The sequence below is a fragment of the Erigeron canadensis genome, chromosome 4, assembly GCF_010389155.1.
Source record: "Erigeron canadensis isolate Cc75 chromosome 4, C_canadensis_v1, whole genome shotgun sequence".
Classification (NCBI taxonomy): Eukaryota; Viridiplantae; Streptophyta; class Magnoliopsida; order Asterales; family Asteraceae; genus Erigeron; species Erigeron canadensis.
This window is the reverse complement of record NC_057764.1, coordinates 26,700,374-26,719,213: the sequence shown is the minus strand read 5'-3', so window position 1 is coordinate 26,719,213 and position 18,840 is coordinate 26,700,374. Positions and strand designations below refer to the sequence as shown.

The 18,840-nt window shown below is 32.5% G+C and overlaps 2 protein-coding genes across 2 annotated transcripts; both read right to left on the bottom strand.

Annotated features, from left to right (window-relative positions):
- Positions 1–2,506: 2,506 nt before the first annotated feature.
- On the bottom strand, positions 2,507–4,761 carry LOC122595943 (geraniol 8-hydroxylase-like). The gene is made up of 3 exons (XM_043768426.1): positions 3,939–4,761; positions 3,347–3,649; positions 2,507–3,238 (listed from the first exon to the last, which is right to left on the bottom strand). The coding sequence occupies exons 1-3, from the start codon at positions 4,602–4,604 to the stop codon at positions 2,606–2,608; spliced, it is 1,602 nt and encodes a 533-aa protein (XP_043624361.1). The 5' UTR covers positions 4,605–4,761; the 3' UTR covers positions 2,507–2,605.
- Positions 4,762–8,927: 4,166 nt separating this feature from the next.
- On the bottom strand, positions 8,928–13,320 carry LOC122596290 (DNA-directed RNA polymerases II, IV and V subunit 11). Its single transcript, XM_043768839.1, has 6 exons — positions 13,288–13,320; positions 11,665–11,728; positions 11,473–11,562; positions 11,293–11,371; positions 9,302–9,397; positions 8,928–9,101 (listed from the first exon to the last, which is right to left on the bottom strand). The coding sequence occupies exons 2-6, from the start codon at positions 11,715–11,717 to the stop codon at positions 9,072–9,074; spliced, it is 348 nt and encodes a 115-aa protein (XP_043624774.1). The 5' UTR covers positions 11,718–11,728; positions 13,288–13,320; the 3' UTR covers positions 8,928–9,071.
- Positions 13,321–18,840: the final 5,520 nt, after the last annotated feature.

Sequence of the window (18,840 nt, the reverse complement as noted above, 5' to 3'; positions counted from 1 at the left end):
ACAGCGATGACGGCTCAAGCGTTTCAAGGAGTGCAAATCGCAGCAGCTTTGAATTTGCCATTAGAAATTGCCAAATTTTGAGTGACATGCATCCAGACATCAACACAACATACCACAAGAAAATGAAGTTAATGTGCAGTCAAGTTTTCCAATATCACATCGCCTTTTAGGCATTACAATTTACAACTCCCCAGAAAACCCGGGTACCTCAGCCTGTAAAAATGAAGAAATCATTATACACAACCATAATTCAATAAGACACTAGTTGACTAAACGTCTAAACTACCCCCGAATAAAAAAAACATAGAGTTATGGTATTCGTGATCAAATAATTGATGGTCATGGCCTTAGACATGCAGTGTATATATTATACCAGTGAAATCTATATATATGATGCCTAAAAACTGATAATATAAAAGAAGAATCCAAGTTTCAAATGATCAGATTCCTTGTCAAGATTGGTGATGGCCTGGTTATAAGCTTGCGTTGATGACGACTGGCTAGCTGTGTGAACCTGTGAAATACCCCATCAACCATGGTTAAACTACAAACTCCGATTATAAATGTATAAAGTGGCAAAATGTAAGGTAGACTCAGGGTCAAATTGGGTCTAGGTTGGAACAGATAAGTTAGACATGCCAGGCCCATTGACACAAATCTCTTTTTTGTCTACAAACTTCATTTTATGACCAAGACCAATTGGTGTGTCAGCTATGATCACCAAATATATACAAGAAATTTAATAGTAATCTAATTTAGATAAATTACTTTAGAGGTTTAAAACACTTAAACTATACTATGGGCAACTTCTAAGTTTTAACCCATTTTCTATTTAGCTTTTCTGTGATTCAAATATTTGACCTTTTAGTGACAAATATGACCCAAGTCAACCCATCCATGAGTAAACTGGTCATAATTGACACCTTCCTATAATACAGTAGTAATTATGCGAAGAAATAGATAAGACAAACAAATGCAACACCATAGCAAATGACCAGATTGTGCCACGATAGAATAAACAGAATACACATAAAATAAAATTTTGAAAATGAAAGCTTGAAAACCGTCCGATTATTCACGTCCACATGTTGTGTGATAGTCCTTCTGGGACCAACATAATCCTTGTTATCTGGTTCCAATACATTATGTAAGGGACTATGCAAATCCAGTCGCATGGAAGTTAAAAGAAAACAACGATAAGGTACCCATGTCACCTAATTTGAGCTATTAGTCGTGCAGACCCGACAAGTTGGGTAACATATTGAAGTCGGAAGGTAACGGGTCAGAAATAGTAGTAGTTTTTAAAAAGGTCAACTGGGTTGAAAAGGCTGAACCAGAAACATTTTGTTCCTTTTTTCTTGACACTAAAATTAGTAATGGATTTATATATGATTAAAAACATATAAGTACATACTAATCAAGCAGTTAAACAAGTTCTAGGCATCCACTGCCTTCTCATAAGATAAGCAGTTAAGTAGTTAACCACAAGTTGTATAACTTTCGACCGGCTCAACATTTCTGACTCGTTCCTTTTTTCACCACGGTTTTTTAGTTTGGATATCTGAACAGTTAGAGGTAAAAAAAATTAGGTGATCAACCCATATCTAGGTAAAAGCCTTGGAATATTGCCATCTCTAGTGTATCGGACTATCGGTATAGAAAAACTGCTCAACCACTCAAACATATGATACAGATTTCGGTATAGATATAGAAAAACAGCTCAACCACTTAAACATGTGATACAGATTTCAAGTTACTAAGAAAACCATGAATACTTTTTTTTAATTTTTGAAAAAGATAGAGTCAATTTTTATTACCGAATATATCTTACAGTATAATACAAAGTACAGACACAGTTAATGGACCATGACTCTATCCCAACAAAAACACACAAAAAACCACCCATGAGTAATACTGCAGACAGAGTGAAGGGCCTAGACAGATAGACCCATGAAACACTAATTGAACCATATGCTTTGCAATTTGGGGAGTCGATATTATATTAGTACTAACTCTCCAAAGAACAGGAATATAAATTGCATATCCAGAAACTATTAACAAACTTAAAATCATACTCAAAACTTGAGAATGCAAAAAAAAAAAACTTTGGGACTAAAAAGGGCTAAAATTCCCTTTCCTTTCTATTCATTTCTATTACTAAAAAAAACTTGAGAAGTGCTTCCGTTTTGCAACTATTTAGCCATTTGCATATATATATTGACTTATGGTATCATTGTCATTTTAGAACTATAAACTGTACCTTACATCCATTCAAGAAATAGGGCTATACAATAACTCTGTGACCTCTTTTTTAGAAGTGTCTTCAACCATGGAATAAGATAAAACAAGAACCATATGTCCACTTATCTATACAAATTGTTATTAGTAATGTAGAAAGTCACAAACTCTGACATATATCGAGTAATCACTATGAGTTTCCTAGTCATGTTTAGGGTTAGCATTTGTTTCATATACTATTTGATTATACAAACTACAAAAAATACGATTTTAAGAATACTAACCCGAACATTATTCATATCCTTTATTTTTTATGCTTCTAAAACTATTACACAATGCAACTATTGCACCAATTTATTACATTACATTACATATAGAGGTTTTGGCTTGATAACCTTTGTGATGGAATCGCTATGAGAGGTTCTCTTTTCTTCAAGACTATACCAAATTTACTGGAGAGCTCGTGCTCTTTGCCACTTGGTAAAGCCCAATTAAATGAGTGCAACAACGAAGCCAAAAAATACACTAACATTTTGTCACCCAAGGGAATTCCGGGGCACCTTCTTCTCCCAGACCCGAATGGGAGAAAGTTGAAATTATTTCCATTATAATCGTACTTTGTTGTACTGTCAAGATTTAGAAACCTATTATAATTGAACTCAGACGGGTTGTCCCAATACTTAGGATCCCTATGAATAGACCATACGTTCAAATAAACATCAGAACCTTTTGGAATTGTGTATCCGCCTACGTTGCAAGATTGACTTGGACACCGTGTTATCAAGAGAGGAAGCGGAGGATGTAAACGTAATGTTTCCTTGATCACTGCATCTAGGTGATGTAACTTTGAAAGATGAGACTCTTCAACAATGTTGTTTAGTCCTACAACTTCCTCTAATTCATCTTGTACCTTTTTCATTACAGTTGGATTTTGCAAAAGCTCTGCCATTGTCCATTCCACCATCGTTGATGTCGTGTCTGTTCCTCCGGATACAATGTTCTGTTTAAACAATTAACTATATTAAATAAATACTAAATTTATATTTATCAGGAGGTGAATTGTAAACAGTCACGTGTTAAATTTATTTATATATAGCCTAAAACATACCATAAAAAGAGCTTTTATCTGAGTAATGTTGAATGAGGTTGCTGTAGTATTTTGATTCTTATACTCTAGTAGTATTTGCAAGAAGTCTTTCTTGCCCTCTTGTTCAACTACTACGGCCTCTTTCGATTTAGTTTTATAGAGCATGATTCTTCCCTCAATAATATCCTCGAAAATACCATCCATTGTCTTCAATTCTTGCTTCGTGTCTCGCTCTATGCCTTGCAGATCAAGTCTTGACAATATCGGGAAAAAGTCCGACAAATTTGCCCTTCCTACAAGCTCCACTATATTGGTAATCACCTCCTAATGATTGATCGATATATAGCTATGTGTTAGTGTATATTTGATAAAAGGCATATGCTCTCATATATGATATTGACCTCCACACTAGAATACAACAACAACAACAACAACAACAACAGAACCAAATCCCGACGAAAGCAGGTATGAGGGAGGTATTGTGTAGACAACTTTCCCCAACCCAAAGGTATAGAGACTGCTTCCTGAAGGACCTCCAGGCTCCAGCCTAAGGATTTAATAAAATGACGATCAACATTATTAATGAAATGAAATATTGGAAATTTGATCATACCTCGAAATCACGATTAATATTGTTGCTTTTTTCATCTTCAACCAAACTTGTACCCCATAACATATTAGTCACAACTCTTAAAGATGTAAAGAAGGCGATTTGTCTGATATTGACCTCCGATCCTATCATTCCATACACATAATTGACCGTTTTCCTAGCTTCACGAACACGAAAAATTCTAGAACCTTCTACATTCTTGTTGCTTAGGACTTCAGACACCAACACTTTACGAAGGTTACGCCAGTAAGAATTGTTGTTTGAAAATAGTATATCTTGACAACCGTATGAGATGATCGCACCAGCCAGTGGGGGGTCACGGTTAGCAAAAATATCGTCTTGTTCACGTAAGACAACTTTAGCTAGGTCGGACGAGCTGACCACGATGAGCGTTTTACCACCAAGCTTGAGCTTGAAAACGGGGCCATAACGTTGTGCGAGTTTGTTAAATTCGTGGTGCAAGTTTGGCCTAAGAAATGGAAGGTATCCCACTATTGGCAAGCCACGGGGTCCCGGTGGCAATAGTGATGTGGCGCAAAAGGATCTAAACCATGAGATAGTCAATGTGATGGCTAAAATGGTGAGTAATGCAAGAGTGAGGTCATCTTTTTGGGTAGTAAGTTCGGGCCACCCTAATGACCACTGGCTAACTTGACTACTTGATATCATTGTTTATGAATCCCTGCCAAGATTTACAAGGTGATGAAGAAACTTGCCAGGTGTATACTTTATATGTGCATGTAGTATACTAAAAAATTAGTAATAAAATACTCGTATCACCAACAACGTTGACTCAATTATTTCAAATATGGTGTGCCTTGGAAAAACAAACTTGTCAAATATAAGAAAAATGTCATGTAACAATCTTACAAATCTTGATTTGACATCTATTTATAGATGCTTTGCTACAAAGTATTTAGAACATAAACTTTTGTGTGTGTGTGTGTTTATATTTTAAAAACTGAAAGAAAAAAAAAAGAGTCTAAATTATCCTACAGCTTTATACCTTAAATACCTAATAAAACTTTCCTTTTAAGTATTAAGTCAAACTTTCCAATCTAGCTTTAGGACGCCATACTTGTTTAAAATTGTTATCATTTGTAATCGGTAAGGTCTTTCATCTTGCAATTCCCACCGGGTCACGTTTGTGGGGTTTATTTAGATGGATTTTTTTTTTATTATGAAACTACTAAATTGGGTCCAAAACATTCACGTACTATAATTCTATAAATGGAGGTGGAGTTATATTGTTGTTTTGTGAACTTTGTTATATCTATTTGAGTGTTACAACTTCCAACCACTACCAGCCTCATGACCATTAACTATTTCATTTTCTTAGAAAATATGTAAACTATATACCTAGTGAATCCAAAGCTTTTAAACATTGACTTTGTGCATGTTCACGAGATCTATTTATAAAAGCAAACGAGCATGATATCTGCGTAATACGGCGACGATAACATTAGTTACGATATGGTAGCGTCGGTGTTAAGTGGTGTAGGTAATTAAGACAAAGATATTTGATTTTTAAGGATAGTGAATATCTTTTGAAAGATAATGAAATGATTGTGTAAGTTATTATTTAAGGGTAAAATGGTAATTTCACATGTCCCAAAATTGTAAACTTTTCTACATAGATGTATAACTTTTATATAGTAGTATAAAAGTATAGATAAAAGATGAAATTTAAGTTTGCTGCCTTTCAAATCACTTCAAATATTATGAGAAAAATAATTTTTTTTAAAAAAAAGCTAAATTACCCATTGCAATCATATCATATCATTTATTTCTTATTTTAAAATAAACTCAAGAAGACCACCTGTTTTATTATCCATTGTATTTTTTTCTTCAAAATAACTCAAGAACATAAGGGTAATTAGTAGGATGGAATGAAAATGAGAGAATAAAAAGAGAGAAAGACTTTTCTTGTTTGAGAATGGAAAGAATTGAGAAATTGAAATCAATTTTATTCTCTCCATTCTTTAAAAATTGTAGATAATAGGTGAAAATGAAAAAAAAAAATTATTTGTTTTTATGATGGTATTTGTATTAATATTATTATTATTATTATTTAAAAATTTAAATTTTTTTATATTCATTCTTTGTCGAAATCAAACAGCATATTCCACTTTCCAAATACTCATTTTTTTTCCCACTATTTTTAATTTCCATAACTTCACCTCCATTTATAACGAAATCCCCCCCCCCCCCCCCCCCCCCCCCCCCGGATTTAAGGCATATAAATGACCTTATGCCAAAGCCACCAAACTCCTTTGCTGTTAAAACATGTTCCCCTTTTATCACAAGGTATCTTTAGTTCTATCACTATCACCACCAAAAAAAAACACTCCCCCGAATAAATGAAAATAAAACCATCACCAATATATATGAGTTTAGCCCTCCATTTAGAAAGTTTCCTTCCGGAATAATGATAAATCAACCTAATTAATATGTCTAAAAATCAATCCAATAATAAGATGGTGACACTTGGAAGATTTAATGGATAAGATTAAGAAAGAAACTAAGTGGAATAAACATGTCAATGTTTCAAAGTTTTAAGTTGATTATTAGAAACATTAAGTCAATTTATCATTTTCCTTCTGGTTGATATCCTACCACTTAATATTGTTTCAAGTATTGTTTCAAATTTAATATAGCATCAAAATATTTATAAAAAAAAAAAAAAGGAAAAGAAAAAACGTTGTTGTGCTTCTTCTTCCACATATACATACATAATATATATATACACTAGAAAGGCATCCGCACAATGTGACGGCAGTGGCAAAGACAGGTGACTATGACGGCGTTGGCAATAGCAGTATGGTTTCTAATAAAAAAATAATTGATGTAAATGAGATAGTATATTTATTTTAAGGCTTGAAAAATGTATGTTGTAAAAAATTTTATTAAGGATATTTATAAATATATATGATGAAAATATTTAATTTACGTCTAAAGAAAGTAAAAACATATATTTAATGAAAGGAAAATTATCAAACCAACATTAGTTTGTTGAACGGTAACTGATAAGGTGATGCTTTAAAAGCCATATATAGGTCTCATGTTCAAGTGTTATCTTTTACAATAATTTTTCAACATTTGATTAAACTTGAAGATATTTTAGACTTTTCAAAGGCTGAAAAGTTAAAAGGAAAGAAAATGTTGTTTGCCTTATATAGTCGTATAAATATAGATATAGATGGATACCTTCCATAGTTCCATTGATTTTTTAAAGAAAAAACCTTTAAAAATGGTCCCCACACGCACACTCCTTCCATAGCCAATCACCTATCTTTTCTCTCGCCCCCCCCCCCCCCTCTCTTCTCTCTCTATAGATGTTTGGGGGGCGGCAGTGTTACCACCCGTCGCCGATTGGCGATGAGGTTTACCGACCCCCACTCCTTTCCCCTTATAAACTTGGTGTTAGAGGAAAATGAAAATAAAGGACTACTTATGAAGGACCACTACACTAATAAAAACACACGCAAAGCCTACCTTTATCTATCACTTATTGAGACAAGATCCATCAATTTGCAACCAAATAGATATAGATATCAAATAGTATACAAACACCAAAGCTGGCCCATTTCCAAAATTTACATACAGAATAATAGAATATTCAAAGAAACAAAGTTGAAAATCAAGTTTTCCCACTGTGAAGAGAAACTGAAACAAACATTCCCATTGAAGGGGTGCGGAATTTTTGGCCGATAATATGGTTAGGTCAGCACACTTCAATTTATGCATAAACCGGGTTTTGGTCCGAACATGTCCAGATCGGTCTGATACCTTTTTTAAGTTTCAATAAACAAAAAGGCGTGGTGACTTGGGTTAAGGGTTTATTCACATGTGACTTGATTGTTGTAATTAATTAAATATCTACTCTTATAAAGGCGTGCTCATGAACTTCATATCATATTATTATCATAAAAATGATATATCCTCATATAAAATTCTATAAATTATTCTCCAAATAGCACAATAAGATGACAAGTGTAAGTGTCATGATCATATGATTATTTGAAAGACTTTCTTAAAAGGTTATCTCATTGCAATATTATAATATATACAAGGGGGGAGGGAGTGGCCTCAGTTAAGGGGGTCGGTTTCGATTTGGTTGCTCGGCTACACCACCGCCACTAATTCGGTTAAGGGATTGGTTCTGCAAATCGAGTGGTTTTGATTACTATATACTACTATATCTAATTAATGATCGGTGAGGGTAGGCAAGGGTTCCACTCCCACCATTTTGGTTTAAAATGGTGGTTAAAGGAGCCATTTGAGTAGTATTTTTCATTGGTGAGTGGTTTTGGTTTCACTTAAACCACTTCCTTCCCTAGTCCCCTCTGGTTACAGTAGTTGGGCCCATCCCTTATATAAATGGGTCTAGTTTATAGGGTTAAGGTATCATTATTTGTCGATAACAAATCACAGGCTCACAGCTTATGAGGTAGTATATTCTACGTGGCATCGTTCTGAAACCCTCTCGCCTATCATTTCTTTACTCACATTCTGTATCCATGAATAATTAATCATCTACACCCTGACCCTTTAGCACACTTCTTATCCCGATCTCCCAATGGAAAGATATTGTTATTTCTCTTTCTTTCCTTCATTTACTTCAATTATTTTTAAGGGATTTTAATGCAGAATGGCTCAATATCGTTTAACTATAGCGGGTTTGATAGTGCTTGCATGTAACTCAAACATGGGTAGTTAAGTGGTTTGGATTTTGTCTCAAACAAGTCCGGTTGGGTCTGATTGTGCAGTATCAGGCTTGCCCGTTTTCATGTGGGCTTGAGCAAATGCTCGGGTTATGTGTACCCTAAAGTAAGGGGCACTACTATACTTGGCTTGCAAAGCATATGGGATACCTAGGTTGACAAATAAATAAATAAAAATTTGAAGTCGTGGTAGTAAGTTCTACCAATATATCAACGACGACTTCAAAATCACTCATGTGAGCATAGCAATGAGGCTTAACATTCTAAGGAGTGCAAATCACAGCTTTGAATTTGCCATTAGAACTTACTAGTTTTTAACTTGCATGCATCCAGATATCATCACAACATACCAAAAGAAGATCAAGTTAATTTGCGTCAAGTTTTCCAACATCACATCGACTTTTAGGTATTACTACTCCCCAGAAAACCTTGCTACCTCAGCCTGTAAAAGTGAAGCATTATGTGTATCATACTTCAGTAAGACACTAGTTGACTGAACCACCAATTAAAAAAAACATAAAAGTTGTGGTATTTGCGATCAAATAATTGATGGTCACAGACTTGGAAGTCATGCAGTGAATCATATTAGTGAACCTATTAGGTGCCTAAAAAGTAATAGTGCTAAGAAAGAAGAATGCATACCTCAAATGCAGATTTCAGATGATCAAGTTCCTTGTCAAGATCATTAATAGCCTGGTTATAAGCTTGCATTGGCGACGACTGGCTAGTTGTGTGAACCTGTGGAATACCCCATCAACCATTGTTAAACCAAAAACACCGATTATAAAAGTTAAAGATGGCAAATGGACGGGTAGGTTCAGGTAGTAAGTTATACACTCCGGGAAGTTAAAGATGGCAAATGGACGGGTAGGTTCAGGTAGTAAGTTATACACTCCGGGCCCATTGACGTGAGAACACTGTGTCTAAAACATCTTGTTTGTATTATACTATTAGTGTGGTGACACTTAGCAATGATCCCAAAATATATACTATTTCAAATTCAATAGTAATATAATCTAAAGAAAATGATTTAGAAAGCTTAAAGCATTAAAAACTACACTCTGGTATGGGCAACTTTCAAGTTTCCACCCAATAGAATATTTGACCTTTTTTGTGTTTCGGCCCATTTGAATATTTGACCTACTTCCTTATTCACATTTCCTTATTAGCTATTTTGTGTTTTAACATGTTTCACCTTTTTTACAGATTTAACATTACCCACATCGAACCATTCACAAGTAAAGTAGTCGAAATTGACACCTTATGGGATAATTATGATGAGAAACCAAATAAAAACAAAATTACACGTCGTAGCCAACAAAAAAACTCAATGACTAGATACCGCCACCGTAGAATAAATAGAGTACTGAGTGCATATTAAAAATCGTGCACATAAAAACTTGAACACCGTCCGCTGTGATAAGTCTATATTGTGTGATAGCAATTATGTGATCACCACAATGGTCCCTATTATCTGATTCCAAATTTCCAATAAATGGGCAGGGGTCCATGTCAATCAAATCTGACCAAGGTAAATTTGATATATAAAAAGAAAACAATACGGAAGCAACGTCACCAAATTTGAGTTATTAATCGTGCAGATCAAGCAAGTTTGGTAATGTCGAAATAGTAGTTTTAATAAATGTCTAACCGGGCAGGGCAGGCTGACCCTAAAACGCTTTTGTCTATTTCTCTTGAAATTTACTCTGTATAAATTATTAATGTACTAAATATGATAACAATAACCACTTATTAAGTGCTAATCTAGCTCTTTAGAATCAAACAGTCAAAAAAGTTCTAGGGCATTCAATTGCCTACCCTGTCTTTTTTCCAAGTATAAATGCACGGCGTATCACTTTTTAACCGGTCCAACTCATTTGAATTGATCCTTAGGTAATAAAGTTTAGCCATCTGACTAGTTAGAAGTAAAATGTAACCAGATCGACCCATATTTAAGTAAATGGGTTGGACTATTGCCACCTCTAGTCTGTCAATAAAAAAAACATTTCAACCACTCGAACATACCTATATAGATTTTGAATTAAAATAAGATAACCCTTGAATAATACTGCAGGCAAGGCAGATTCAAGGACCTGGACGAAAAAACACGAGAAACACTAGGTGAAACCTATTCTTTCCATTTTGGGAGATCAAATATTAACTCTAATGATTTATAAAGACAGAAATGTAAACTGCGTATGCAGAAACTAATCAACTATTATCAAACTTGAAAGCAGACACAAAACTTAAAAAATTGTATATCTTTGAAATTATTAAGCTATAGGTGTTGCTTCAGTTTTTGCATATATTTGGTGAGTTTTAAAGAAAATATGGTTTTGTACTAACTTTACCTACCATAATCAAAATGTAAAATGAAAACAAATAATTGCACCTAACATCCATTCAAAAGGATAAGGGTTAGATTAGCCTCAACAGTTATGTGACATTCTTTGTAAGAGTGTCTTCAATATTGGAATATAGTAAACGATGACAATCTAACTAATGTAAAGTCACAAACACCAAGAAACAACAAGGTAATCGCCATAAAAGTTTCCTACTCATGTATAGGGATAGAATTTGTTTCATAGTATTGGGATATACAAACTAAACATATTAAGGCATGGAATACTAACCCTAACAATAATCTTGTACTGGAGAGGGTGAGGAAGCTTGTAGCCAGCAAAGAGCACATTCCCATCCCTGTGTAACTGCCTGTTTGTATAACACGAAATTCATAACACATATGTGATTTCCAAAAACTAAGTGGGACATCAAACTACTATGTTAAAATTAAGACTTAAGAGATTGCATACATGCGGACTATGTTTCCTATGGTGTGGTCTTCTCTCTCAATAGTAAACGAGGCTGCATTTATGATCTTCGTATCCCTTTCATAGGATACTCTAGAAAAAAAGTTTAAAACAGAATTAGCAAAATCAAAGACACAACTTTATGAACATGAACATAAGATATAAAAAAAGAGGAAAAAAAAAAAAGAGTTGTACTTCTTTATTCCCTCAGGAACAACAAATCTCTCATAACGATCTGGAGCATTCATGACTCTTTTCTCTGTAGATAAACAAGTAATAAGAACAGAAACAGTTCAGGATTTTAGTTTCATAAGAATAGATGAAGACAAATCCAAAACTACTCCGTACATTTTGGACTTTGTACTTCTAGATATAGAGCTAACTTAACATATATGAATCGCGGGAAAATTCAACACCAAAAGTACAAGGATTGGTCATTTTTAATACTTATATGCTTTTCAATGAGAAAAAGAAAAAGAAGCAGTATTGACTATCGAGTGTTTAGATGAAACTCCTAATCTCTTTAGTGACCAAATGGATTTGACCCATCAGTTGGGGCTAGGGAACTGCCAATAAAGATCCAAGTTCAATCCTTGCTACAACTTTCCGGCTACCCTCCAGGCACGTAGCTCAGTTGGTTACTCAGTGGAGGACTTAAAAAAATGGTCAAGTTTCCCAATACGAGGGAACATCTTCCTTAGCAGGCGGTTGAGTTAGTCTTAACATAGTTCTTAAATATAGAGGGTCAAAAGATATTTGGAATTGTGTTATTAAAATGCATTTAGTTTATTAAGTTTAAAAAAAAACGCAACGAGCACTTTTCGAGTGTTTGGTTTAAAAGAAAAAAGTTCTGATTTCCTTTCTTTACAGTTTACTCTAAAATAAACACTTTCTAAAGCATCATTATAGGTGCTTATTTTGAACAGATGTTCAAATAACAAAAACTGAATTTTACAAATAAACTGCCTGCAGTTTTATTCTATCATATGAAAAAAAAAAAAGCTGAGCACCCATATATACAATGAATTGTTCTGTAAAGATAGTAACATTGTATGATATACAAATTAGTAGGAATCTAGCTATTAGTTAAATATCCTAAATACCCCCCCCCCCCTCTTTTTCGGCAGCAGAAGTGTGGTGCACTCAGTGTGCTGAGGCATAGTCTTCGAGTTTGGGAAAAAATGGGACTGTTCCGGTTTCTTTACTTTTTCCCCGGTACCGGTACTAAATTTCCACCATATTGGATACCGGTCCTTGTACCACATACGTATTCAAGACTTAAATTCAGTCTCAGGACTGGTATCCAGTACCATATGTTCATCGCTACATAAAAATAACTACCCCTTAAAATCATTTTCAGCTTTCATGTACAACACTTTACTGCAAGCTAATCCTAAACAGCTACCCCATATTACCGTGGTGGCGGGGGTGGGTCCATCAACGTTTTACAAATATAAGCAAGTTACTAAAAGCTTTAAACTAAAACAACCCCTAAAATGCAGGAGCTGCTACATACAAAAATATGAAACTTCGAAACAAATAATGTTTTTTTTAAAACACATACACACACACACACACACAATATACAATGGACTACTAGGGTTTACTGTATCACAAGAGTTAATGCATGAGGGTTTTAATTAGCTAAGGAATCAAAAACTAAAATTAGCCACACCAAAAAACATCGAATATCGAATTAATTAACTACATGTAAATAAATTAATTAAGGATAAATTTTAATTAAAGAGAAAAAAAGAAGCGGAAAAAAAAAAAATAGTAGCTGTGGTAGATACAGGGAGCAGTGGGGTTGAAACTTACAAAATCAGGAGAGGGCTCGCGTGTGTAAAGCGTGACACGCAAATCTTTATATATATGGGGTTTTTTACAGCTACCCTTCCCAACCGGCGGACCCAGCCTACAAGTATATGCCTGACCTCGACATATAAGTATAAATATTTTATCTTTTTACGGCTTTTACATTTTCTTGGCCGGAGGTCTTTATGGAAATAATCTCTCTACCTTTGGGTAAAGGTAAGACTGTCTACAGCTCAACTCCTCCATACCCCGCTCAAGAATTGGGTACAGTTTTAGTTGTTAGGTTTTTTACATAAGGAAAGTAATACTTTGGGGTTGAGGAAAAAATTAACTAAAATAGGGATTCCCTTAAAGTTATTATAACTTTATAAAGTTAGTGATTTTTAATAAATTAAAATTAAATGTTAAGATTCTAACATGATATTTAAATTTTAGACGCGAAGATGCTTCCAACTTTACTAGTAAAGTTATAAGCAACTTGAGAGGATCCTCATCCATCAATGAGTTTGGATTTTTGTTTTAGACTTTATATGCATGTAAACAACTTTATAAAAATTATAATATAGAACTTTATTCAAATTCAGATTATTATATGTATCGGAAAATATGTAACAACCATATAAGTTGACACATACAATGTCACGTTATCAGTTTGCAAATTTTTAATTAGTTGGTACATACAATCATTGGAACGTGAAATTTCATTACATACTATACACACGATGGAAAATCGATACACACTATAACAATTTGTGTAAAATTATTTACTTTTTGAAGAGCTAAACCCTTTTAGATTTTGACCAAAACTAACCCTAAGTTTTTCTTTAGTTATTAGAGCTGCAAATCGTACAGTTCGATTCAGTTAGTTAAAAGATATGAACATTTATTTTGAGTTTGGTTATCTTTTCTTACTACATGAAATCGAACCATTAATTTTGGTTACCTAAGAAACCACATAATTCGGTTTGATTTATGGTTAATGATGTGTAATTTTCACTTTATTTTTATTTAATCTTTTTTTTCCATGAAAAGTAACTAAGTTTTAAATTTATAAAACTAGGCTATATCAATATCTAGACTATTATACACAAGGAGTATACCTTGTTGTTTATAATATAATTACTAGTAAGTTCATGATCGAACACACGGAAAGCGTTAGCTTATCAATCTTAATAATAGTATTATGTTTGATCTAGAAAAGTGGGGGTTTTATGATTGAGTTGTCACGTTACTTATCAACTACTTATGATCCATTTGAAAACATTAACAATAATTAAACTCCTATTAATAATGCCATTGAATTTTAGAAAATCCTTTTTAGCATTTTGGAAACCATTTGAAACCTTTGACCTTACACAAAATCATTTTAAAATTGGGTTGTCAGGGATCCAATTATTTAAACTAAATATGTAGAAAAGACTCCTGGATGGAATATTAATTACCTTTGCATTTTTGACTTATGAAAGTCAACATAAGAACTAGTCTCATGTTCTTTCTTCTTCAACTTTTATATGGATATCTACCTTTCAACTATGCACCAAACTAACTATTTCATGTCACTTGAAATAGTTATTGTTACAACTAATAATGCTTCTATTTCTTAACACAACTAGACTAAATCCCAGTCTAGCAACAGAGTAAATAGGTGGGAACCCTCTGGTCCCATGTACCGAATAGATACCCTTAGTCACTACCCGCATAGACTACAACGTGATGACTCCCAAAAAAATAGGTGGGAGGGAATCTTCTTAGAAGGATTCGAACCCGCCCTTTTAGTTGCCTATAACTCTTTGTAAGGGGCAGTACCACTGGGGTTTCACCCTATTGGTATCCAGTCTAGCTATCTAACTACTTGAAGCAACTAGAAATTTTAATAATCAATCCGTAGACTATTTCAAAAACCTTATGAGAAAACAACACATGCTTACATGCGTATGAACGAACAGTAACAAAACTTCATGATATTTTTCATGGGAATAGAATTATCAAAACCCAATATGTAAAAACTATTATAACACAACTTCGACATAGAAATATCATACAAATAAAACCATGTTTACTTTCGTAAACTCGTTGTACGCGGATGCACAAGAATTAACAAAGTAACCTTATGGACATTACAACACACTTTATATGATTAATAATATAGTAACAAAGTGATTTGAGGTATTGGTGTTTTGAGAACAAGAGTTAAAACAAAGTCTAAAGCTTCTTATCCGTTTGACTTGTTTTTGATCCGTTTCTTCACCGATTCTTGTTCCATCTTTATGTTGCTAACTAGTTCCCCTAGTGCACTAATTAAGAAACATTTAATGAACTTGTTATTCCCTTATTAATCAAAAATTATATTTAGTGTGTATTAATTCAATCTAACAATTTCTATTTTTAAATGAATAATTAATACATCTTTTTATATTTTAAGAAAGTTGGACTTCATTAAATGTTTTTTAAATAATGCACTAGAAGCACTAATTAACAAATCCTTTTTTAAAAAATAGTCGTTATTATTAACTACATTAATATTTCATTTGTAAATAAGTATGCATTACATGTACTTTTGGAATACTCACTCCATCAATTCACATTAACTAATTAATTTTTAAAATAGAGTCGTTATTATTAACTACATTAATATTTCATTTGTAAATAAGTATGCATGTACTTTTGGAATACTCACTCCGTCAATTCACATTAACTAATTAATTTTTAAATATAGAGTCGTTATTATTAACTACATTAATATTTCGTTTGTAAATAAGTATACATTACATGTACTTTTGAAATGCTCACTCTGTCTTAAATTAAAAATCTTAGTTTGACTCTTTTTAGTAATTTTTTTTTTATTTTTGACCGTAAATATTTTTGTTTGTATTATATAATAGTTGATGAATATTATATCAATAAAAAGTAAATTTAAAATTAAATTCGTTCATATATTTATATTAAATGTTATATAACATAAACAAAAATATTAACGATTAAAGTGTGAAATTAAAACATTTAATATGAGACATAAGAAGTATTTTTATGTTATGTTTATGCAATTTAAGTTTCTACATAAAACTATTGTGCTTTACTATTTAAAATGTTATCTATATTATATTACTAATACTTTGATATAGTGGATGGAAGTACGTATAAGGATTTCCAACACTTAACTTTAGGTATAGACACGCAAATCCTAATATTTAAATTTATAAAAAAACATGGATCCAATATTTATTCATTTATACAACAAGTATTAAAAATATAATATGTGAGCGATTTTCACACTTAAACTTTGGTATCGAACAACCTTACATTTACTTTTGCTTTTCGATATATATTTGAAACAAATTTAATAGATTTCATTAAAAAAATGCAAGACAATTACGTAAAATGTTTGATGCTAATCATAGATTTAGAAGGAAGGTAAGAATTGTAGGCATCAAATGTCAGAAATTAGCAAAATAAATATACAAATAATGTATTCACGTAATACACAATTGTGTCTATATACATATATGTAGGCTACATCAAAATTCGGTTACATTCGGTTAACCACGTGTAAAATTGTTGTGAGTAGAATAATAATTTGAGGGTTTTTTTTTTAAATAAAAAATAAAAAACCCATGTATATATAACACTATCTCTACTCCTTATTAAAAAGTGATAATTGCAGAAAATAGAAAGCACCTTTCGACCAATTCACGAAAATAGCAATGACCTTTAAAAGTTTTATTTTTTAGAAACGAACTTTCATTTATTACCGAAAATAGCAATATTTGACACGTGTACATGGTGACATGGACATTTTTTGATTACGTGACACTTTTTAATGACGTGACATTATTCTTTATTTATTTATTATTTAATTTTTATCAGTTATGTCATTTCACCCAAAAAAATAATGACTCCGTTTCAGTTTCGGTTCCGGTAAGATATCTCTTCTCATCGTTTTATTCTGAAACTAATTTCAGCTTCTTTTCATTGATTTTGGTTGAGTCTATTCTAATTTCAAGCACTAAGAAGCTGTGTATGAAGATCATAAAGGAGATATGGATCTATCTCCACATCCAATACCGACGAGGTGTTGGAGTAATCCGACAATAAATTAGAGTTTACGCTAAAAAGTACAACTTTTAAAGGTCATTGCTATTTTCATAAATTGGTCAAAAGGTCTTTTATATTTTCTGTGTTATAAAGAATGACACGTTATTAAAAATGCCACGTAATCAAAAATGTCCACGTCACCATGAACACATGTCAAATGTTACTATTTTCGGTAATAAATGAAAGTTTATTTCTAAAAAATAAAACTTTTAAAGGTCACTGCTATTTTCATGAATTGGTCGAAAGATGTTTTCTATTTTTTTAAGTTAATCCTATTAAAAATTACCCCATTAAACATTATTTGATTTGACACATGTGAATTAGGCCACCAACTCATGTTTCTATAATTTTTGCTAACCAACTTACTATTACAAATTTTGTCAAACTTCAACCAATTTATTCACCACAAACTTATTTCCAAAATTACTTCCACATTTTTAATATATTAATTTCTTGATTCTTAGTAATCTATTTATGATAAAGTAGAAGGGTACCTGCATATTACGACAGTACCTATAAAAAACGATGGTTAAGTGGTTGTAGCGTGTTGTGTGAATGTATGAACAAACTAATGAGTTGTATAAACTATAAAGTAAGACTGGTCGGCCCGTATACAAATTAATCCCTATAGCCCCTAATAAAGTGGCCCGTATATAAATTACTCCCTAAGGTCCCTAATAAAGTAACACGGGCATGTATGCAAAAAATTATTCGGAAGGCGTCTTAAGCAAACATGTAACACTTGCCTTTTTTTATTAAAAAAAAGTCAAGAGTCTTGTACACAATATTTTCCATTCAATTTCTGGTATAAAACATATGCATTGTAAACAAAAACGAAAACAATGGGCGTTAACCATCTATAAACCAAAAGGTAATTTACATAGGGTACCCCTCGCTTAGAAATACTCCATCTAGCTTTTGACCATAAAGATGTCAATACTGATATGCTCTTTGTGCAGATTCTTCTTGGAGTTAATTGACATCTTTCTAAACTCCTTAGTTCTTCTGCAAAAATAAGTATATATATATATATATATATATATAATTATTAAAATAGTAGTTAACCAAACGATTCTAAAGCATCTTTAACTTAAAACTAGCTTATAATATTACCACATAGAATTTATACTACGTGGCATCTCCATAATTTTTTGACAATATTTATAAAATTTATATATTTATATATATTCAAAAAAATTTAAATAAAAATATATATGAAATATATATAAAATCATATCGTATAAAATAATATATAGATTACCAAATCTTATAAAAAAATCTTTCCAATCCCCGTATGTGAATAAAAGTCCATATATATATATATGGCTATAAATATAAATAATGCAAATTATTAATTAATATTATAAAAATAAAAACTTCTTAGTTCCTTTACCAACCCTTGCTACAAGAAATCCCAACACCCCACCTCAAAAGTCTTTCAACTTTCAATACAAAAACTTTGAT